Source organism: Onychomys torridus, chromosome 1 (genome assembly GCF_903995425.1).
Source record: "Onychomys torridus chromosome 1, mOncTor1.1, whole genome shotgun sequence".
Lineage (NCBI taxonomy): Eukaryota > Metazoa > Chordata > Mammalia > Rodentia > Cricetidae > Onychomys > Onychomys torridus.
Genome location: NC_050443.1, coordinates 28,042,635 through 28,065,550, shown reverse-complemented (window position 1 = coordinate 28,065,550; position 22,916 = coordinate 28,042,635). Strand labels below are relative to the sequence as shown.

At 47.7% G+C, this 22,916-nt stretch overlaps 1 protein-coding gene across 2 annotated transcripts in view; it reads right to left on the bottom strand.

The window, feature by feature from the left end:
• Window positions 1-4,136: 4,136 nt before the first annotated feature.
• The window catches only part of LOC118595809 (WT1 interacting protein), a 29,073-nt gene continuing 10,293 nt past the window's right edge, over window positions 4,137-22,916 (bottom strand). For both annotated transcript variants that reach the window (XM_036206625.1, XM_036206632.1), the window contains 7 exons: window positions 18,287-18,354; window positions 18,085-18,147; window positions 17,811-17,941; window positions 16,843-16,894; window positions 15,942-16,010; window positions 7,313-8,065; window positions 4,137-5,437 (listed from right to left, as the gene is read on the bottom strand). In XM_036206625.1, coding sequence (XP_036062518.1) covers window positions 7,925-8,065; window positions 15,942-16,010; window positions 16,843-16,894; window positions 17,811-17,941; window positions 18,085-18,147; window positions 18,287-18,354 — 524 coding nt within the window. In that variant the 3' untranslated portion in view covers window positions 4,137-5,437; window positions 7,313-7,924. The remainder of the gene's footprint in view (window positions 5,438-7,312; window positions 8,066-15,941; window positions 16,011-16,842; window positions 16,895-17,810; window positions 17,942-18,084; window positions 18,148-18,286; window positions 18,355-22,916) is intronic.

The following is a 22,916-nucleotide window of genomic DNA, read 5'->3' as shown; positions in this document are numbered from 1 at the left end:
GCAATGACTGCTTACTGCTTGGATCACAAGCTCAAGATTTTAGATTTATTTTGGTTGCCATCTGAATATAAACTTAAAGGTACTTCTCATCAGGCCAAAGACATCTCTGTCCAATCTATATCCAGCTTTTAACCTAAATCTGTAGTTGTTGCTAGAATTTAAAGGTATGAGTTCACTCCTGCTGTTTTACAGATACCCATTACCTGCTTTATCTACGATATGAGTTCCAGTACAGATTGGTAATGTATCTAAAAACTTCTATGTCCTTTTGTAAAATAAGAACTCACACAGATTTCAGAGGATCAAAAAAAAATCATAAAACTTGGATGCCCCTCACAGAGGTCCTTATCCTCCAGATAAGGACAGCCTAAGTTTTCCCCACCTGTCTATGCCTGAGGATGGTATTTTTCTCTCCTGGTCTTGGGACTTCTGCCCTTGCCAATTACTAAGACTATGGGCCTAAAAGTTCCAAATAAGTTCATAAATTTTAACTTCTGTCTCTGGTTTAAATTTGTCCCAACAAGTTTCCACTTGGCTCCACTTTCCACCTCCAAGTATCAGTTGCTGACTATGAGCTCTCGACTTGCCAAAAGCTGACATGTCCAGCCTAGTCAATGTGATTGTTCCCTGTCTCTACAGCTGGGTCAAATGACCACATGCTTCTGACAAAAGCCCCATTGCCCAGCCTTTGACTAGCCTTTCAGTCTTTTTGGGCTCTGACAACAATGCCCTAGCTTCAGCTTGAAGCAGTTCCAGAAGAGAATTCATCCCATGCTCCCTGCACAAAATAGGCTGAAATGTTACGTCAAAAGGAAACTCCCTGGCATAGGGGACAAAATGGCTACCTATTATGCCCACTGGTATACTAGGAAATTGGACCCAGAGTTGTCAATTGATAGATTTATTAACTAAAATGGTTCTGCAATAAGACATTTGACCTTCTTTATGCAGGACCAAAGAAATATTAAATGGCCTTAAGAAATTATTATCTCTATTATTTATAATCATTCAGGATTATAATCTGGTTGTGCTTAAAGGTCAGAACTACAGGGTCTTAAAAATAGCAATAGATGCAAATGCCACTGCCCTAGAAAAATCTGTTAGCTAATGGTTCTTAGGTCCCAATACCCTTGAACCTCTGGACAGGCAGGACCCATGACTGGGTCCTGTCACTGGTACTTGTAAAAGGGAGAATATGGGGGGCCCAAAACAGCTTGACCACAAAGCTGCCATGACAGGCTTACTGGCAGGTACCACTCAGTCCTCAGAAAAAGCCATAAGCTGACCCCACCCAAGGAGAGCCAGCATCTAAGGGGAAATACCTGACGCTCCAATCATTCCCAGCACACACCTGTACCTCTAGATAAATGTCAATCAGGGTCCTGAACCCTGGAAACCCCTACCCCCAACCTCTGCTATGATTAAAAACCCTACCCAACCCAGGCTCAGGGCTCCTGCTCTCACTGCTCTGTGGGACAGATGGAGAGTCCAAGCTTGAGCTTGAAATAAAGCCTCATTGCTTTTACATATGGGACTCAGTCTCTGTGGTGGTCTTTTGGGGGTCCCCATGATCTGGGCATAACATTCTCAACCTGTGGGTTGTGGCCCATGGGAGGGCAAATGACCCTTTCATAGGGGTCACCTAAGATCATCAGAAAACACAGAGATTTACATTATGATTCTTAACAATAGCAAAATTAGTTATGAAGTAGCAACAAAATAATTGTAAGGTTGGGGTCACCACAACATAGGAACTGTATTAAATGATCTGAGCATTAAGAAGGTTGAGAACCACTGCTCTAGAGGGAATGTGGCCCCACTAACACCTTAATCTGGACCCAGTGAGACCTGTAGGAGACTGCTAAGACTGGCTGACACCCTGTAGAGGCATAGTTCTGTGTGGTGTGCTGTCCTTGTAAGGTCCCCAAGATCTTTTCAGGGGGCTGAGATCAAAACCATATGATTACCTATGTATCTGGTGCGAGCTCAGGGCAAGCTGAGGCAGGAGGGCTAAGAATCAGGAAGAATTCACTACATAGCCAACCCAACCTAGCCTGCAACTTGTTCCACGGCCACACTGGCCTTGAATTCCCATTCTGTGTCAGCCTCTCAAGTACCGAATCACAGGTATATTCTGTTGGACCCAGCCCTCAACTCTCAAAGCATTTTTTTAAAAGCGTTTCCTGAATCCCTGTGATCTAGTGTTTACTTTGTCAACTGTAGGTCTGTTGGACACACCTGAGTAACATCCTATTGACCTCACTTTAATTCCTTCCAAAGATAACTTCAAAAATCAATGTAGTACTAGAGTACCAAAATCTCTATAGTACTGTTTCCATTTTTATTTGATTTTTTTTAAAAATAATTTATCTATGTGCATTGGTGTTTTGTGTGAGGGTGTCAGATCCTTTGGAAATGGAGTCACAGACAGCTGTGAGCTGCCATGTGGGTGCTGGGGATTGAATCCAGGTCCTCTGGAAGAGCAGCCAATATTCTTAACTGTGGAGCCATTGCTTGATTTTTTCAAGACAGGGTTCCTCTGTGTAGCACTGGCTGTTCTGGAACCTACATTCACATAAAAATAATACATGCAGCTGGGTGGTGGTGGCACACACCCATAACCCCAGCACTTGGGAGGCAGAGGCAGGTGGATTTCTGTGAGTTTGAGGCCAGCCTGGTCTACAGAGAGAGATCCAGGACAGCCAGAACTGTGACACAGAGGAACTGTCTCAAAAAAGAAAGAAAGAAAAAGAAAGAAAGGAAGGAAGAAACACAACTCTTCTTTGGAATCCCACACCTACGCTCTCACTTCACTTTCTCCCAGAGTGCATCCTTTAAATCTGCATTAAAATCTACTAAGAGCCAAGATGCCTCAGTAGTAAAGGTACTTTCCCCCATCGCTGGACCCATGTGGTAGGAGAGGAGAACTGACATCTGCAAGCTGTCCTCTGACCTCCACAGCCAGGCCACGGGTCACGTACTGTGGCAGGTACCACCAACACACAAATAAACATTAAATGGTCTTTTTCATTTTTGGTATGAATATGTGTGCCTATGGATGGATATGTGCACAAGAATGCCCACTGAGGCCACAAGAGGACACGAAATCCCCTGGAGCTGAAGTTACCAAAACAAACAAAAAGCATGCCCCAGTGAGGATGCTATGGGGCTCTGAGCCGGCAAGATCCACACTCACATCTGGCTTCAATGCTAACAAGCCCTGGCTGAGATCCACATGGCTTGGGGATATGGCCTTTCTTCAGACCCATGTCCAAACTCAGGTAGAAAAGCCAGTTGGAGGCTGGTCGGTGGTGGTGCACACATTTTTGTTGTTGTTTTGTTTTTTTCGAGACAGGGTTTCTCTGTGTAGCTTTGTGTCTTTCCTGGATCTCACTCTGTAGTCCAGTCTGGCCTCGAACTCACAGAGATCCACCTGGCTCTGCTTCCACCGCCCGGCTGGTGCACGCCTTTAATCCCAGCACTCGGGAGGCAGAGCCAGGCAGATCTCTATGAGTTGGAGGCCAGCCTGGGCTACTGAATGGGTTAAAAAAAAAAAAAAAAAGGCAGCCAGCTGGGCCAGAGAAGAGGGAACATGGCTAGGAAAGCCTAGGAGTCCAGGTCCTCTCTCCAGCTCAGCAATCAATCTTTAAGTTCCATAAGATGTTGGAACAAAAGACAAGTGGGTAACTGTCCCCTGTGTCGTCGTTCCCCACGCCGCCGCCACCATCAGTATCCCCAAGGCAGAAGGTGCGATCATCAGAGACTATATGATCCCATGGTGTCATGCAGGGGACACGGCCTGTGTGGCAGGCGGCCCCAGGCAGGGGTGGCAGGCCTGTGAGGCCGTCCTATGAGCGGTAGAGTAAGGAGAACGGGACAGATGTTAGCGACACCACTGGGTACACAGCAGAGAGGGGTGAGGGGCCACTGGCGTGGCTGATGGCCGTGGCAGCTGGGTGCACAAAGGTGTTGACAGTTGAAAAAGTATCACCGAGTACATCCTTCCTGCCATTCATTACCCGTCAGCTTGGAAACATTGCCTATAGTTTGGGCAGAGAAGGAAGACTGAAGGAATGGCCACCCACTCCCAGGGGTCATCTGCACACCTGGATCCACTTCACAGCCCACACCTCAGGTTCAATTAATCACATTTATTGATTTTTGTTTTATGTGTATGGCCGTTTTACCTGAGTGTATATCTGTGAACCACATGTGTGTCCGTTTCCAGCAGAGGTCAGAAGAGGGCATCAGATCCCCAGGGACTGGAGCAAGCCAGCATGTAGGCACTGGGAATTGAACCTGGGTTCTCACAGAAGAGCAGCTGGTGCTTTTAACCACTGAGCTACGACTCCAGACCCAGATTCCACATCTGTGAGCGGCATTCCTCCAGCCCTGCCCAGTCCCCACGCAGGACATTCCACTGAGAGCGTTCCTCAGACCGTGGGCTGCCTGTTATGATGACTTCTCTGAAGCTCTGCCAGATCATTTAAGGTCCAGACGAGTCCCTGCTCTACAGCTCTACAGCTCTACAGCATCCCTCCCCATGTTTAGCCCCATGTCATCTACGGCTCCCCCCAACCCCTCTCAGGAAGAACCCCTTGTGGGGCAAGCTCTACCCACTGGGCTGTCCCGGCCCCTGGTTTGTTTTGTTGATAGAGGGTCTCACTACACAACCCAAGCTAGACTCAGTCTGCAGCAATCCTCCTGCCTCGGTCTCTCCTCTCCACCACTCTCAGAACCCTCGGTCTCTCCAACCTCCCAGCCCCCACTACTTTCTACACACACAAACACGTGCATGCACATACGCACACACAGGCAACAGACCAAGCACTTGTGGGTCTGTGTCCCTGGGCATGAACCAGGCTCCGCTACACGCATATAAGTGTACAGATGTGGCATACATGAACAAGCTTGGCATCTGTGTGTGTGAACCCATTTCCAGGCCTTCCAACCCCACCTGTGGCTCCTGTCTGACCCAGTCTGAACTGGACGTGCTAACCAATGGGAGACCAAAAGTGTTTGGCCCTGACCCCGCAAGGAAACAATGGTCAGCCATGACTGAACCTGGTCTGGCTACCTCACCACCTATGGGGAGAAGATTCAAAGAAGTGGTCCAATACATCAAAGTCCAACACTGACCAAAGGCACGGCTGGAGTTGCCAGGTGCCCATGTCAGGGGAGATGCCAGGGGAGGGCAGCTGGGTTTGGCAGAGCAGGAGGCTCCTGGCCATCTTCCAGGCTGGAGTATGGCTCTCAGTGGCTTCCTCAGTCCTTATCATACCAGATCACTGCAGCTCATGACGGTCTGGGGATGAAGCATCTGGAGAGAGGAGAACGGGTGAGCAGGGACTGGAAACACGGGGTACTCAGTGAGGTTCAACAGCTGGGAGCCCAAGGTCTGGAGTTGATGAGGACTGAAAACCCAGGACTGGAGCAGCTGCAAACAGAGGGAAATGCATGTGAAAAAGGCCCGTGGTAGGACAGCTGACGTGGGCTGGGGAGCAAAACGGGGCCCAGAGCCTGCAGAGAATGGACAGCATGGCTGAAACAAAGCCACTGTTCCACACACTTTGACAAAGGAGGGGGAGGGGCATGGTGTGAGGACTCAGTCCAGGCAGGTATAAGGAGGCCTGACTACCAAGATGACACAGATGTGGACTGTCTTGGTGCCTCCTGTGACTGAAACAGTAGGGTCTACCTCCAGTTTGGACTCAGAGAACAAGTGAGAGAGAGGTACACGGAGAACAGGCTCAGAGTAAGAGGTGGAGGGTGCAGGTACAAGTCAGAGGAAAGCTTTCTAACCAGCTAGAGAAGGCAACGCTGAGGCTGCAGACATGGCCCACGGCTTAGCTGACATTCACTAGTGAGGAGCTGGGAGTATGGCTCAGTGGTAAAGCCCCTGCCTAGAATCCCCCAGTGAGGGGCTGGAGTGTGGCTCAGTGGTAGAGCCCCTGCCTAGAATCCCCCAGTGAGGGGCTGGAGTGTGGTTCAGTGGTAGAGCCCCTGCCTAGAATCCCCCAGTGAGGGGCTGGGGTGTGGCTCAGTGGTAGAGCCCCTGCCTAGAATCCCCCAGTGAGGGGCTGGGGTGTGGCTCAGTGGTAGAGTATTTCCCCAGCATGTGGGAGTTCCATATCCAGCACTTGAGTGGAAAAGCAAACAAAAATAAGAAAACTAATTAGTTCAAAAGTAACTAAAGGCCAAAAAGTGAGCATACTACTTCTGGAATTTATCCTTTGGGTCCCACTGGGGTCACTTCTTCTAGGAAGCCACTCTGGCTGCTGTACAAGTGCCCATCTTTAGGAACACTTCCTGAACCTCAGGATTAAAAACCAGTTTTGAGCGTCTAGGTACTTGTTTGCTTCCTCAGACCACCAGGGGGCGCCCTATTCCCAGATTTCAGGCTGGACGAACGGTATCAGTTTCTCTACTGTCCAGTGCTGTGCGCCCATTTTGGTCCCTAGTGTGACAGGAGAACAGGAATTGGAGAAAGTTACATGAAGAGTAACATGAAAGCAGCCAGTCTGCAGAGAAAGACCGGAAGCCTTTACCCTGGCATCCTCTGACAAACAGTGCAGGAGCCGGAAACACCCAAGAGGGAGCGCACACTATAAAAAGCAGGAGGCTGTGGGGCTGTCCTCAGCTCGCTAGCTTCCCTCGGCGGCTGCTTCTCCATTCCTACTACCCATTTCCGCTCCCGTGCCTTGGAAAGCATGCCCTTTTCTTCACCTCTCCTGGGGGCTGCTTGGATTCTCGCCTAACTCGCACTGTTTACCTTACACGCTAAATAAATTGTCCTTAGGCTTCCTTCCCAGTCCATCTCTAAACTTTTAAATTGAGATAAAGAACCCCAAAGGGAAACCTCCGTCTCCCTGGTAACACTAGTGCTCAGTCCTGCCAAATGACTCCACAAACACTCCAATGAAACGCATCACTCCAGAGGGTCCTGCAGGAGGCTTGGAATTCAAGGCCAGCCTAGGTTACTACAAAGGGAGACCCTGACTCCAAATAAACAAACAAAACCAAAGCAAAGCCAAACACATCACTGACAACAAAGGATTCCATCAACAGTACCCAGACACGACCTGGCCAGGGCCATCCACAAGCTCAATGTCTTCATTAACCAGCTTCAACTTCCCAGCACCCAGGAAGTACTCTCTCTCCAAAGAAAATCTAATTTACATCTGCCCTGCCTGGAGCTCATGAGGTCCCTCTCCATAGGGTTCTGACACACGACCCCACATTAATATCTGAAGCAGATGCAGAGATACTCTAGAATTCATGCAAAAATAGTTAGAACTACCAATGTTCTTACCACCTCTTCAGCTGCATGGTACATGAACATACGTAAGAGAGAATCTTCTGGGACTAAGAAATAACCACTTCCGTCCAAGTTTTTAGAAGAAAACTATATTCTTTTAAAGAAAATGCCAACATCCTCCTTGGGGGGAACTTAATTTAAGTCAAATCACATAGTTTTGTCGTGGAGCCTAACACAGTGCGCGCAGATGCTCCGGGGGCTGCTGGGAGCCCCTGTGGATTCGCTCAGGGTCTTCTGATGCTGGAAAAGCACCGGTGCAGGCTGGGATCCAAAGAGGTGGAGGGCTGTGGCTGAACCCACCCATCATGGCCAAACCACGGTGTTCCCAGGCTGTCACTGCTCCCTGGCTGTGGTCACACACTAACGGGGCACCCTTCCCCCATGGCACCAAGGCCCTCCAAGCCCTGCCTCTGGGAGCCTAGGTCAGGCGGAGGAACTGGGCCTGTTGTGAGGCTGCAGGGTGCGGGTGTCCTGGAACCCAGCAGGGGAAGTGGCTTGAGGCACGGAAGGTGAATAAATAGAAATCGATTATTTGTCGCGGGGGTCCGGCCCCTGCGTAAGGGACAGCAGCAGCTCGGTGGACAGGGGAAGAGAGGGAGCTGCTTCTCAGAGCTCAGTCACGTGCACAGCCGGCGAGGGGAGCGGGCCAGGTCCCAGGCGCCTCAGGTGGCATCGGCGGCAGAGCAGATGCCCTTCCAAGGGGTAGCAGCGGCGTCCCTCCTCCCCGCTCAGCTGGAGCCCGCAGTCCTGCGGAAGAAAAACCACAACCCTGAACCCAGTAAGCAGGAGGCTGGGCATCCTCACCAAAGGAACATCAGGGTTGCAGGAGATATGCCAGCTGCGGGCTTTTATGAAATAGAAGAGAAGCCCTTGACACCCAAGGACCTGGAATCAAGTCCAGCCTCAGGGAAAGGACAGGGATGCGCAGTGAATGTGGGCTCTGCCTAACAAGCTATACTGCTTTTTTCCCTTTGTTTCTGTTCTTTTTTGTTGTTAAGACACGATCTTTCTATACCCTGGAACTCGATTTCTAGACCGGGTTGGCCTCAAACTCAGAGACCCACCCGCCTTTGCCTCCAGAGTGCTGGGATTAAAGGCTGCACCACCACACACAGCTTCACAAGCTATGGTTTTTAAGAACAAGGCAGGGCTGGAGAGATGGATGGATGGCGCAGTGCTAAGCATTTGCTGCACCACCATGTAGACCACAGCTCAGACCCCTGCACCCACAAAACAAGCCAGACTCCCACAGACTCCAATAACTCCAGTTCTGACTCAGCACCCCACACACAGACATGGATACTCACACACACACACACAAAGCAACAGCCAAGCCAGGTGCGGTAGCCACATCTGTAATCCCAGCATTCCAGAGACAGAGGCAGAGTGTTCCAAGCTAGCATGATCTACATTGTGAGTCCAGGCCAGCCATGGCTACATAGCAAGACTGTGTCTCAAAGAAACAAAAGACAACAAAATTCCAAACACACTTAGCAGACTGTAACCCCAGGAGGCTGAAGGAGACTGGGTTTGAGTCCAGCCTGGGCTAACAAAATCCTCCAAAGGCTAGAGATCTATCAGCAATAGAGTTCTAAGAACATGTACAGGGCCTATGTCCCAGTGCAGACATACAGTGACTTCGAGGACAGCCAGGGCTCTTGTGGGATAATTGTTTTGTACACTGTGAAGATGTATCTTTGCCAAGGTGCATTCTGATTGGTTTAATAAAGAGCCGAATGACCAATTGCTTGGCAGGATAGGACAGGCGGGATTTCCGGGGGATGGGGTGAGGTGGGGGGGGGGGGGAATGAGATGAATCTAGGTGCGCAGAGACACCAGCAAGAGGCAAAGCAAGTCAGACATACAGAATGGAAGAGAGGTAAAAGCCTCAGGCAGAACATAGATTAACAGAAGCAGGTTAATCTGAGATATAAGAGCTAGTTGGAGAAAAAGCCTAAGCTAAAGGCCAAACTTTTATAATTAATAGTATGTTTCCATGTCATTATTTGCGGGCTGGCGGTCCCAGAAAGTCTACTACATTTTGCACCTGTGGAGAGGAGGGTCAGCTGATCATTTTCTCCATTCTGTGGATCTATCAGAGGTTTATACCCTAATATCTGACTCCTGAGCTTTATTCATCAATGAAACAATTAGAAGCCACTATATTTGGCATCCAACATGTGGCACGACCACACAGAGAAGTCACGCCAGGCAGAGCCGCTCCAGTGGGTCCCTGGGCTTCTCTATGAGAACTCACGGCAGTTGGCTGCCATTAGTGTGGAATTCGGAAAGTGGGCTCAGCAAGTTCCCAGAGTGAGGAGGTAAACTCAGCTCCCACTGCTACCCATGGGCATCAGGCCAGGCTCTCAGGGAACTGAGGGGGTGGAGTCAGCTGCCAGAGCTGCATGGCAGAGGGCTTCTTTTCCTCCAGCCTCTCCCCTGTATCACATGACACGGGCGCCCGTCACTTGCATACTTTCACAACTCTCTTCAGAAGACAACCTTGCTATGAACTTTAACAGAGTACACAGGATGTGTTAGCTCACTAACTCCACTTTTGTCATACGTTGACAACCTCTTCAACGCCCAGAAACTAGAGATCATGAAATGCGGACTCCTTTGTCCAGTCTGTACACTACATACAGAACAGCAACGTTAAGTGAAGTGTATCTAACATACGGACGGGGTGATGGGTCAGCTAAAGGAGTCTAGTACACTAAGGGAATCTTTTTGCAGTTTCTTCCCTCCCACCTCCTCAATCCACTGGACAAGTACTATTCTCAATTCACTGGTGCACTGTTCTCAGAGGTGGGTTAACTATTCTAAACATAGTATCTCCAGTTTTTCAAAAAACTATTTACATAAAATATTATTCTACTACTTCTACTTTTAAATGTACCCAGCACTTTTACATATGTAGAAAGACTAGGGACTTCATGTAAGACCTTATCTGCTGTTCACACTGCACTGGTAAATAACTGTATGCAAATCCATGGTTATTATCTGAGGTATCTTCTGAACACAACCTTCTGGGCTTTGACCCACTTTCTTCCTCTTCTCTGCCTTCAAACCAGTAGACAAATACAGGTATATGTAATGCTTAGAAATAGCCCAACAAATTCATATCCCCAAATCATCTACAGAACAATCTTTCTTATAAATTTTAACGGGGAACACAATGTGTTAATTTTACTTTATCATAGACTGGCAACCTCTCTAACATCTAGAGACTAGAAGCTAAAGATTTCAGACAGATTTGTCCATTATTTACAGTATACACCTAGCAAAACAAAATGCAAATTTATAGAAATGGCATCTGAAAGGTCCCATATAAACATACAAGCACATGATCTAGCTGCCTCCCAGTACTTCCTCCAAACCACTGAGCAAGTATAGACAGTACTGCTCACAGAGGGGTTCAAATTCTATACCCAAAAGGCAGTGTTTCATGAATTTTTTTTTTTTTTTGACAAGGTTTCTCTGTGTAGCTTTGTGCCTTTCCTGGACCTCGATCGGCAGACCAGGCTAGCCTCGAACTCACAAAGATCTGCCTGCCTCTGCCTCCCGAGTGCTGGGATTAAAGGCATGCACCGCTGCCACCACCACCACCTGGCTGCGTTTCATGAATTTTAGTAAAAAGATATTTACAAAGTGATATTTTACTACCTCTACATTTAACATACATTGGGCACTTCTAAACAACTGGATAGACCAGATGTTTCAAGTAAAGACTGTTGTCCACTCTGTACACAGCAGTCCAGTAAACAGCACACATGTAACAAGAGTAATAAAACTTTTTAACACAAAAAGAAAAAAATTTTAACACAAAAAGCACAAAATGTATTGTTCTACTCCCTCTACTCTGTCATACCCTGGCAACCACTTTAACATCTAGAGTGACTGGATGGTGTAAGTGAGGACTCCTATGTCCTTTACATGTACTATGTACACAGCAAAGCCAAAAACAATGGGACAGTGCTTTCTTTTCCACCATGGGGCACAATGGCTTCAGCTCTACATGTCCTTCTCCCGGGAACCAGGGCCCAAACACAACGTGGTCAACTCAGGAGGGGTGTGGCTATTCCTCCCCAACAATATTGCAAATGAATCCTAACAAAAATGTATTTACACAATGTGTTGTTTAGCACTTATAAAATATGTCAGGCACTTTAGAGCATCTAGAAAGATATTTCCAAAATATACTTGGCATTGTCAAGTTTATTGTCTCACAAGGTCAGAGAACACTGCAGGCGCTTAGTAAAGCCAGGGCCAGGCTGAAAAAAACCCTCTAAATAGGTACAAAATACTTAAAAATGTGCTTAAATGCTAAAGAAAGAAAAAAATGGGTATAGACAGTCATAGAAAAAATAATTAAAAACAATAAAGTAATATATTGAAAAAGCCATGTAAGGATGGGATCCTGTATGCTGCTTTGTTGACTTTGAATTCCCACCCTCCCAGGTGAGGACTGAACCCAGGGCCTTGCACTTGCCTACCACTGAGCTAAATCCCCAACCCTGTCTTTAAAATTTTTGAATGCTTTTCAGTGAAGGGAAAACTCTGCTGAGACATTGGATTGTAGGAAAAAACTGCCTAATTAAGCCAACTGTCTTAACTTCAAAACGGAAGTCAGGAAATATTTTGTATTGGGGGAGAGGTTTTCCTTTGTTTCCACAGAAAACAAAAAACTATGAACTTCTTCAAAATTAATGATCTGACTGGGGGAGACCTCCTGAGTATCTTGGGTACAGACATGAGGGGCAGCAAACAAAGACTACAGGACAGGTGATACATTAAGCTGACCCTGTGACATGGGGACAGCTCTGAGACTGGATGAGACACAATGAATCTTGTTGGCTACAGAGTCCTCATGATTTATTATTACATGCCATCCTTTCAGATGGATGGATAGGGATTTGGTTATATTAGTCCAAACAAACTTAAAAAGCGGACAGATGCTTTTTACTTGCTCAAACACAGAACCAAAAATCATCTTTAGCTGACTTGTGCATACTACCCATCACACTTGTGTTTTCAGAAAAAAAGGAGCAGACACCAATGAAGACAAGTAACCCAGGTGATCCAGCCTCAGAATGCTGGGTTTGTTTTGGTTTTTTGGTTTTTTCTTTTTTTTTTCTTTTCTTTTTCTTCGAGACAGGGTTTCTCTGTGCAGCTTTGCACCTTTCCTGGAACTCACTTGGTAGCCCAGACTGGCCTTGAACTCACAGAGATCCGCCTGCCTCTGCCTCCCAAGTGCTGGGATTACAGGTGTGCGCCACCACCACCCAGCTTTTTTTTTTTTTTCAAAAGTCTGCATCCAGAACAACTTCAAAGCTGCCAGCTGAGAGGTCCAGCCTCACAGACTATCCAGCCAAGACTTCAGATGAGCTCTACACTTTCCCACCACACAGAGACTAAACAAAAACTAACACAGCCAGCTCCCCCAGGACTGGACCAGTACCCCAGTTTTCAGAGGGTCCCCTGGAAATGTCAACACCCCAGACAACAGGAAGCAGTCTAGAGAACACAACACTCACATTCCTAAGAGGTGGGGTGAATGGGTTATAAATGTCTGTCATCTTTTAGGGGGTTGGCTGCAAGTTGCTACTGGTCATGGTCAGGGAAAAACTAAACAACGCAAGTTAGATGCAGGGACTTCTTTCTGAAAAGGAAAAGGGGGATATAGGAATGACAGAATAAAAGGGTAGATTATTGAATCTAATTTAAAACACAAAAAAGTCAACTACTAGTCTCAAATATCTTATATTGGTATGGATCTTTGGACACTGATATAAATTTAAGGTTATTTTGTTAGAACATACTGTATATATGTTTCTGCTCTTGCTTAAGGTATTGTACCTATGCAGCTCATTTTAAAATGTGAAGTCCTAGTCCTTAAAGGCTATGATTACAAACTGTTTAGAATAATTAAAATGCAGTTAGTAGTCAGCCACCTGCAACAATCAAACTTGCAGTCATGCAGGCATGTTTTCAAGAAATATATTTTAAATAAAAATATGGCCTTCAAACACTGCAGAGCCCTACAGAATATGGTGTTCAAGATGTTAATAGCATAAAGCTTTTCCTGACAGTGAGACATGCCTGCTCCTGGCAGCACCCATCTACTTCAGAGAGGAGGATGGGCACTGAAGAAGCTCTAGATGGAGTCTGCTTTTGCTGTGACAAAGGTAGCCACTAGGCAAAGAAACTTCCCTGGCCTTGGCTGCTGACAGCATGCTGTCCAAACTGAACAAGCAGAACACAAAAGAAGGTGACTGCAAACTTTGCCAAGACAAAGTAGGACAGTCCTTCAAAATTTGCTGCTTCACAGGAAAGTCTGTCTAGGCCTGTGGGTTGAAGATGGACGCCATGACGTTCCAGAGGAGCCTGGGTGACTGTCCAGGCAGCGGCTGTCTTTGTCATTTCTCTAGTTTAGGAAGTTGCTTTCTCTAAACTTCCTGTTTACTGAAATCATATTTTATCCTTCTCGGGTCTCTGATAAGGGCTGAAGACTAGATAGTTATACTGTTTACCAAAGTAAAAAAAAAAAAAAAACTTACAAAAGAGATGTAAAGTTTATAAAGGTTGAGCATAAAAGCTTAAATTATTTATCTAAGAAAATCTTTTAAGGTCTAGAAAGGTATTTTTTGGTTGGTAATATTAAGTTATGATAAAATACATTTATTTAGGCAAAAGGGGAAAATGTTGTGGATAATCTTTATGTACACTATGAAGATGTGGCTTTGCCAAGGCTCCTTCTGATTGGTTTAATAAAGAGCCGAATGGCCAATAGCTAGGCAGGAGAGGCTAGGTGGGATTTCCAGGGAGAGAGGAGAAGATGAATCTAGGTGCACAGAGATACCAGCAAGACACAGATCAAGTCAGACATACAGAATGGAAGAGAGGTAAAAGCCAGGTGGTAGAACATGGATTAACAGAAGCGGGTTAATCTGAGTTATGAGAGATAGTTGGGACAAGCCTAAGCTAAGGCCGAGCTTTCAAAATGAATAAGAAGTCCCCGTGTCACTATTTGTTGGCTGGCAATCAAAGAAAGTCCAACGAGAAAGCTTGCTACACAGTAAGACCCCATTTCAAAAGAGCAAACAAACAGGAGGGGTGAGCTTGGCCCCTTGTCTCGAAAGGGGTGGCTGAACCATCAAAGAGGTTCTGGGTCTTTGGGGTGTGTCCTCAAGGGGACTCTGGAACGCTGACCTCTTTTTTTTCCATGCATGTATTATTTTATTTTTTATTTATTTATTTTTAAGACAGGGTTTCTATGTGTTGCCCTGGCTGTCCTGGATCTCACTCTGTAGCCCAGACTGGCTCAAACTCACAGAGATCCACCTGCCTCTGCCTCCTAGGTGCTGGGATTAAAGGTGCGCACCACTGACGCCTGGCTGCATGTATTATTTGTATGTAAATGCAGGTGTACTGAAGCATGTGTTTGAAGGTCAGAGAAAACTTGCAGAAATCAGCTGTCTCTTCCACCAGGTGGGGTCCTAGGGATTAAACTCAGGCCCTAAGACTCAGTAGCGGGTGTCCTTACCCACTGAGCCATCTAGGTCTCGCCAGCCTCTTCCTTACCAGGAATGAGGTGAGCAGCTCTGCCACATCACAGGCCCAAAGCAGTAGAGTCAACCAATCATCATGGGGTACGACCTCTAAAACTAAGCTGAAGTAAACCTTTGTTATGTAAGTCGGTGGCTTCTGGTATTTGTTACAGTAAAAGTGAGTGACAGCATACTCATCCTCTGCTAGAATTCTGATGGACACATCGTATCTCCTACACATCCACATCCAGTCACCTACCACCCCCACCCTCATCCCCACTCAACTCCACCAGCTTCCTCATGGGTCCCTACCTGTAACTCCCCCTCTTCCATAATTAGCTTTCTGCATGGCTGTCATTTGCTGTCATTTTGTCTGGTAAGCCACCGCTGATATGTGCTGCCCCAGTCTCTTGAGTGCTGGGACTATCGGCGTGCCGGGTATGGAGGCATACCCTGTAAACCTCAGACTGGGGAGGACTATAGGCGTGCTGGGTATGGAGGCATACCCCGTAAACCTCAGACTGGGGAGGCGAAGGCAGTTAAGAGCACAAATTCTAAGGCTGGGCGCCTTTAATCCCAGCACTCAGGAGGCAGAGGCAAGAGGATCTCTGAATTTGAGGCCAGCCTGGTCTACACACACACACACACACACACACACACACACACTCTCTCTCTCTCTCTTTCTCTCTCTCTCTCTCTCCCTCTCTCTCTCTCTTCAACATAATATTGCCTCAAGTTGCCTTCATTGCCTGCCTGGCTAACTTTATTCACCCTTCAAATCTTAGGCTGAGTATCACCTCCTCCAAGAAGCCCTCCGTGATTTTCAAGGTTCTGACAACTCCTTCAACAGCACACACCCCTTATGTGGATGGACAGTGCCAACTGGGAACTCCCGTGTATTCCACTGACTCCATCACCCACCTACTGAAAATGTGACTACGGCAAAGAGAAACGGGCATGGGTGGAAAGAAGGGAAAAGGCTTGCTGGGGGAGTATGGGGCAGAAGCCATGAGAGGGGGTCCACGAACAGACCCCAGGGTGAAGGGGCACCCATGTGTGAGGCTGGGGCTTACCTCACAGTGGTAACACTCCACATGATAGTCTCTGTCCATGGACACCACACGGATGGTTGTCTCACAGCCCTGGAGGAGAGGCAAGATTCGCACGTGCTCCCCTGGACTGGGAACACCAGAACCTGTCCATTAAGGCACCCCTCTCTACAATGTGCCACCTGGGATAGACACACCCATGCACAAGGGCATGGTACTTCAGCAGGTGCCCAAGAGTGGAAGTATATGTGCCCTGGGCATCTTCCCCAACTAGAGCCACACACATGCATGTGACAACAAGGAAGCAGCGCCGGGCGGCGGTGGCACACACCTCTAATCCCAGCACTCGGGAGGCAGAGCCAGGCGGATCTCTGTGAGTTTGAGGCCAGCCTGGTCTGCAGAGCAAGATCCAGGACAGACACCAAAACTACACAGAGAAACCCTGTCTCGAAAAACCAAAAAAACAAAAACAAAAACAAAAACAAAACAAAGAAAGTCACAAGGGTGTTGGCTCATGCATGCTAATTTTTACTTCTCTAGAGCAAAAAACTCCCACTAGCAACTGAGTTTCCTGGGGAAGCTGACCTGGACAGACATGGCTCATGTAGAAAGACCCAAAATTAAGGGCTGCACAGGCCAAGGCCTCCCTCCCTCTCTGCCCATCTACCCTAGGCCACCCAGCACCCACTGCAGAACTGACCGAGCCCACCTTGCGGCCCTAGCAAAGCTACCTGTTCCTTGTAACTCACCCAGGGCACACCTGCCACCCCTGCATGAACGTCCTATACATCCCTCAACTCTGAGGAATGTAGAGCATGGCCACCTTTGACCACTCCTACTGTGGCCCAGGATCTGAGGCAGAGCAGACAGGAGTGGACAAAGCCTTGGACCAGGCACCTGCTGCTTCCCAGTGAAGTGTTCCTACCTGTGCAGGGAGGATGGGGCGGGCACAGGAAGCACATTTTGGTGCAAACACCCTGGAAGAAGAAAGGGAAGTGGGCATGAGGAGGTCAGTGAGTAGAGGCAGGTGCACTGGGGTAGATCTACCACAAGAGCTCCAAGGCAAGCCTGCCCTCCTATGTGGACACACTTCTGCCTTCTTGGTACTAATGGCTGATGCGGTTCCTATCTGGCTCCTGGCTCCTGGCTCCTCCTCCTCCAGGACAGCCTCAGGCTCCCTCCAGCCATCCCCTATGCATTCTCTAGCCCTTGATATCCAGACTGAAGCCATCCCTAGGGGGAGACCTCTGCTCCACCCTGAGAACCAAGAGCAAAATCAGCACCAGACAGACCCAGAGCTCTGAGGCCTGAGCCTCGGGCCACGGCAAGCAACAGACTGGCCACCCATGTGGCACCAGGACCCTTCCCTTGGGAGCAAAAGGCCAGATGGCAGGGACCAGTCAGGTGAGGCCCACCAGGAAGAAGAGGGGTAGATGAGGCAAAGGCGGCAGGAGAGGACTGTTGGCCAGACTACCCAGAAGAGGGACCAGAAAGCACAAAAGCCCCTGCTTCCCCTGGGCTCATGTGTTAGAACACGTGCTCCCCAGCAGATGGCACTGCTCTGGGAACTTAATGGTAACAGTTCACTCCAGGTTCCTTCCTGTCTCTTCTTTCTGTCCCAAGATGTAAGGAATCCCATCTTCCTGCTCCTGTCACCAAAGCCAGAACTGTCCCCAACACCATGCCTTCAATACCAGGCCTTGCCCATTATGGTGGACTGTCTTCTGAATCATAAACCCAAACCCACCTCTCCTTACAATGTTTTGTTTAGAACCAACAGGACAGCAGGAAGTCACTGAGACACCTGCCCCAAGTGTGAGAACACGGAGGTCGGCAGGAAACAGCCGCTGAGGGCCGGGCTGTGGACCTCACTGCTCCAGCAGGGAAACTCACGTGTGGTAGTCTCTAACGCAGTAGATGTTGCTCTCCACGTCCACGGTGAAGGGGACCCCATCCAGGCACTCGTTGCACACTGAGCAGCGGAAGCAACCAGGGTGGTAGGACTTGCCAAGGGCCTGCAGGATCTGGGGAAGGCACAGGCGGGACTCAGCACTGCCCCCAAGAGGTCATGGCTCAGAGCCCTGCCATGGGTCTGGAACAGGAAAGAGTGGGGCCCTCAGACTCCACCCGGGGTGGGGGGACTCCAGGTCACTGGGGAGATTCTTACCATCTCCATGATAAGGTGTCCACACACGCTACACTTGTCAGCTGTTTGCTGGAACCCGGAGTACTGAGAGGGGACACAGGATCCAGGACGTCACGTGACAAAGGGGCACTCACTGTCGCTGGCCACAGGTCTGCATGTGAGTCGGAAGGAGGGTCCCGCCCTGCTCCCACCCAGCTGGGCCAGCACCACAGTGTGGACTCACCAGGAAGTCCTCCTGACAGTACACTTTCTCACCCACGTTATAGAATGCCTTCCCACGGAGTCGTCTCCCTAGAAGGGTAAGAGGTAAAGGGGAGGTCCCTGGCTGCAATGTCGGTACTCACCTCCAACCAATGAGAAGTAAACTACGAACATCTCTAAAGACCCCTTTTTTTGTTTTAAAGATTTATTTATTTTGAGTGCTCTATCTGCAGGTACACCTTTATGCCAGAAGAGGGCATCAGATCCCTCATTATATCCCCAACATTACAGATGGTTGTGAGCCACCATGTGGGTGCTGGGAATTGAACTCAGGACCTCTGGAAGAGCAGCAGCAGTGCTCTTAGCTGCTGAGCCATCTCTCCATCTCCCTCTAAACATCCCTTTAATACCATGTTGCTGCTACAAACATTTCAAGCCAGAATGATGTCTCACACCCGTAACCCAGCATCCCATAGATGAAGACAGGACTCCAAAAATCTGAGGACAGCCCAAGATACAAAGTAAGGCTTGCCTGGAAATACCAAATAATAAAGTTGGGTGTGGTGGCACAACTGTAATTCCAGCACTTGGGATATGGAGGCAGGACGTGAAGTTCAAGGTCACTCTTGGCTACAAAGCCTAGATGGAGGCCAGCCTGGCCTCTTAAACAACTTCCCCTCTGCCTCTCCCTCCAGGAGCTTCGGCCTGGTGAGGGTGCTTGTGAAAAACGCACAGCTGCATCAGGCACGTTGGGGAGACAGTAAGTCGTTTCCCTCTCGCACATTTTGTGACAAAGTATGGTGGCCCACACCGTAATTTCAGATCTCAAGAGGCAGAGGCAGCAGGTGATCAAGGCAAGCTTGAAATATATAGGAACACCCTGTCTAAAAAATCCCAGAGCTGGGGGTGTGCCTGCCTAGACTCCCCCAGTGAGGGGCTGGGGTGTGGCTCAGTGGTAGAGCCCCTGCCTAGACTCCCCCAGTGAGGGGCTGGGGTGTGGCTCAGTGGTAGAGCCCCTGCCTAGAATCCCCAGTGAGGGGCTGGGGTGTGGCTCAGTGGTAGAGCCCCTGCCTAGAATCCCCCAGTGAGGGGCTGGGGTGTGGCTCAGTGGTAGAGCCCCTGCCTAGAATCCCCCAGTGAGGGGCTGGGGTGTGGCTCTGGGTTAGATTTCCAGTGCCACAAAACAAACAAGATTATTCAGTCTTGTGCTAGCAGTTCTAGGCAGTGTTTAATAATGGGACATGTGGAATTAGAGGTGATGTAGATTAGAAAGAAGTAAAGTTATCTATGATCACAGACGACATGACTGAGTTGTAGAGAAAAATCATTATTAACCCACTAACCCTACTAAGTTTATTGAAATTGCAGGATAGGATAGAAGGCCAGCATATGAGAACGTCCAAACGTCCAAATGCATTTTTATTCCAGGAACCAATATTGGGAAAACAAAGCTACAATTTTTGTTTTGTTTTGTTTTTTGAGACAGCTCTGGCTGTTCTGGAACTTGCTCTGTAGACCAGATCTGTCTCTGCCTCCAAACTGCCAGGATTAAAGGCGCACACCTTTAATAAAACTACATTTATAAGGCTGGAGAAGAGGTTGGCTCATAGTTAAGATTGCACATTGCTCTTGCCAAAGACCCAAGTTAGATTCCCAGCACTCACATTAGGTGGCCCATACTGGTTGTTAACTCCAGCTCTAGGGGATCTGACACACTCTCCTGGCCTTCGCTGGTACTGAAAACACACACACACACACACACACACACACACACACACACACACACCAAATAAGTTAAAAATAAATGAATGACCAAATAAATAAATAAACAGGTGAGTGAATGAATAAATAAATAACTCTGTATATATAATAAATCTTTTAAAAAAATAACAGTTGGGGATTTAGCTCAGTGGTAGAGCACTTGCCTAGCAAGCACAAGGCCCTGGGTTCGATCCTCAGCTTAAAAAAAAAAAAAAATCACATGAAGAGAAATAACTCACAAAATATACATCTGTGAAATAATTTGGACCTAAATGTTTGTAAGTAAACTCCTACAAGTCAGTAAAGGCAAATAAGGAGGTAGCAGCAGGAAGATCTCTGTGAGTTCAAGGTCAGTCTGGTCTACAGAGTAAGTTCTAGGACACCCAGGGCTCTTACACAGAGAAACCCTGGGGGGGGGGGGTGCAAATAATTCCCAATTTTATAAAAATAGGCAAATATTTGAACAGATTTCTCCAAAAAATACATATTAAGCTGGCAAGATGTCTCAGCAACAAAGATGCCCACTGCCATACCTGACAACCTTTGTTTGATCCCTGGAATCACATAGGGAGGAGAGGACTGACTCCTACAAGTTTGACCCACTTCCTAACATACATGCAAAAGCATGTGCATACATGCATGCTTGCACACACGCACACACACACACACACACACACACACCCAAATACACAATAAAAATGTATTTTTTTTTAAAGAACAGAAGATATATTAATGGCCAAAAAGCAAACAATAAGAAACTCACTGGGGAATGCATATTAAACTCATGATGAGATTTCACCCAGCAGAACGATTACAGAAAGACAGCAGCACCAATTATTGGCAAATGTGCAGAGCACAGAGACTCTTGGGCTCTAAAGGGACTGTCGATGGTACAGTTCCTTGGGAAGACAATTTTGGCAGTCTCTCATAAAGTTACACACACACCCTATGACCCCCAAATCCGGCTCCTTGCAATTTACTCAAGGGAAGGGAAAATAGAGTTCGCAGCACAGTCTAGTGTCTACTAGCAACTACAGAGAAACAAGCTGTGGTCTGCTCACACAACGGACACTGTGTGACAGTCAGGAAGGAGTAGTGCACTACTCACACATGCCACACGGACTGAAAGAAAAATCACCCTCGTGAGATCAGCCACCCTCAGGATAAAGCCAAATCCAGCGGCTGAAAGGGTTGATTACAGCCCAGCCACTGGCAGGCCCAGGCAGAGAAGAGTCCTGCCTCCCGCCCAAGAGCTTCCTAGCTACCTGTGGTTAAAAGCCTCCAGGGAGGGGACTGGAGAAATGGTTCAGCAGTTAAGAGCACAGGACCCAGTTTGAGTTCTCAGTGCCCGAACGGCAGCTCACAACTGTCTGGAACCTTCGTACCAATACATTTCAACAAATTATTAAGAACAAAAAGCCTCCAGGGAGTAGTGAATTCAGTCCAGAGACTGCGCAGCAAAAGGAAACTCTTCATTTCCCACACAAGTCTAGACAGCAGAGTTCAGACCAATCAGGCTCCTGGTGGCAGCTCCTCAGAAAGCCTGATTGAAGGTTGCATTGGAGGAGGAAAAAAATTCCTGAGGTTATAGTTGAACAAGGCAAAATTTGTGTATGTGTGAACATGTCTGTGAAAGCCAGAGGTTAACACTGGATGTCTTCTTTGATTACTCTCCAACTTATTCTTTGACACAGGATCTCCCTGACCCTGGGGTTCACCAATTGGCTGGATGAGCTAGTCAGCAACACCGTGGGGTCCTGTCTCCATCTCCCCAGCACTGGGATCATGGTGTGACTACACTCGTGGATGCTGGGTCTCAAACTCAGGTTCTCCTTGTGCAGCAAGCACCATACACACAGAGCCATCTCCTGCCCTGCCCCTCCTTTTTAAAGAAAATCTCAAGCCAGGCATGGTGGCGCATGCCTTTAACCCAGCATCCCACTCGGGAGACAGAAGCAGGTCTCTGTAAGTTTGAGACCACCTGGTCTACAGAGTAAGTTCCAGGACAGCCAGAGCTACACAGAGAAACCCTGACTGGAAAAACTAGAAAAAAAGAGGGACTAGCCACAGTACACTTGATTCTGCTGTGGACAGCATTTACTCGGTGGAAATAAGATAAATATGGAGTACTGACTTATTCAGAGGGATGGGAGACCATGAGGCCAAAGAGGGACTCTTCACATCACAGTGAAGTAAACAGATTGACCCAAACTGACACCGAGGAATGGTAGTGCATCCTTAGATACAGAGGGATCCCACTGTTTCTTCTTGAGGAAGGGTCTCTATGTCACCTAGGCTGGCTTTGAACTCTGTTCTGCCTCTGCCTCCTGGTTGGCAGTATTACAGGCACAGTCACTATCTACGGCTTGACACTGTAGCTTCTCTTTGACTGGAAACTATGTATTCTACTGTGATAAAATAGAGTATGGAAGTATGGGGGGCGATACTATGTATTCTACTGTGATAAAATAGAGTATGGAAGTATGGGGGGGCGATACTATGTATTCTACTGTGATAAAATAGAGTATGGAAGTGGGGGGGGCGATACCATGTATTCTACTGTGATAAAATTGAGTATGGAAGTATGGGGGGGGCGATACTATGTATTCTACTGTGATAAAATAGAGTACGGAAGTATGGGGGGGGATACCATGTATTCTACTGTGATAAAATTGAGTATGGAAGTATGGGGGGGGGCGATACTATGTATTCTACTGTGATAAAATAGAGTATGGAAGTATGGGGGGCAATACCATGTATTCTACTATGATAAAATTGAGTATGGAAGTATGGGGGGGGCGATACTATGTATCTACTGTGATAAAAAAGAGTATGGAAGTATGGGGGGCGATACTATGTATCTACTGTGATAAATAGATATGGAAATGGGG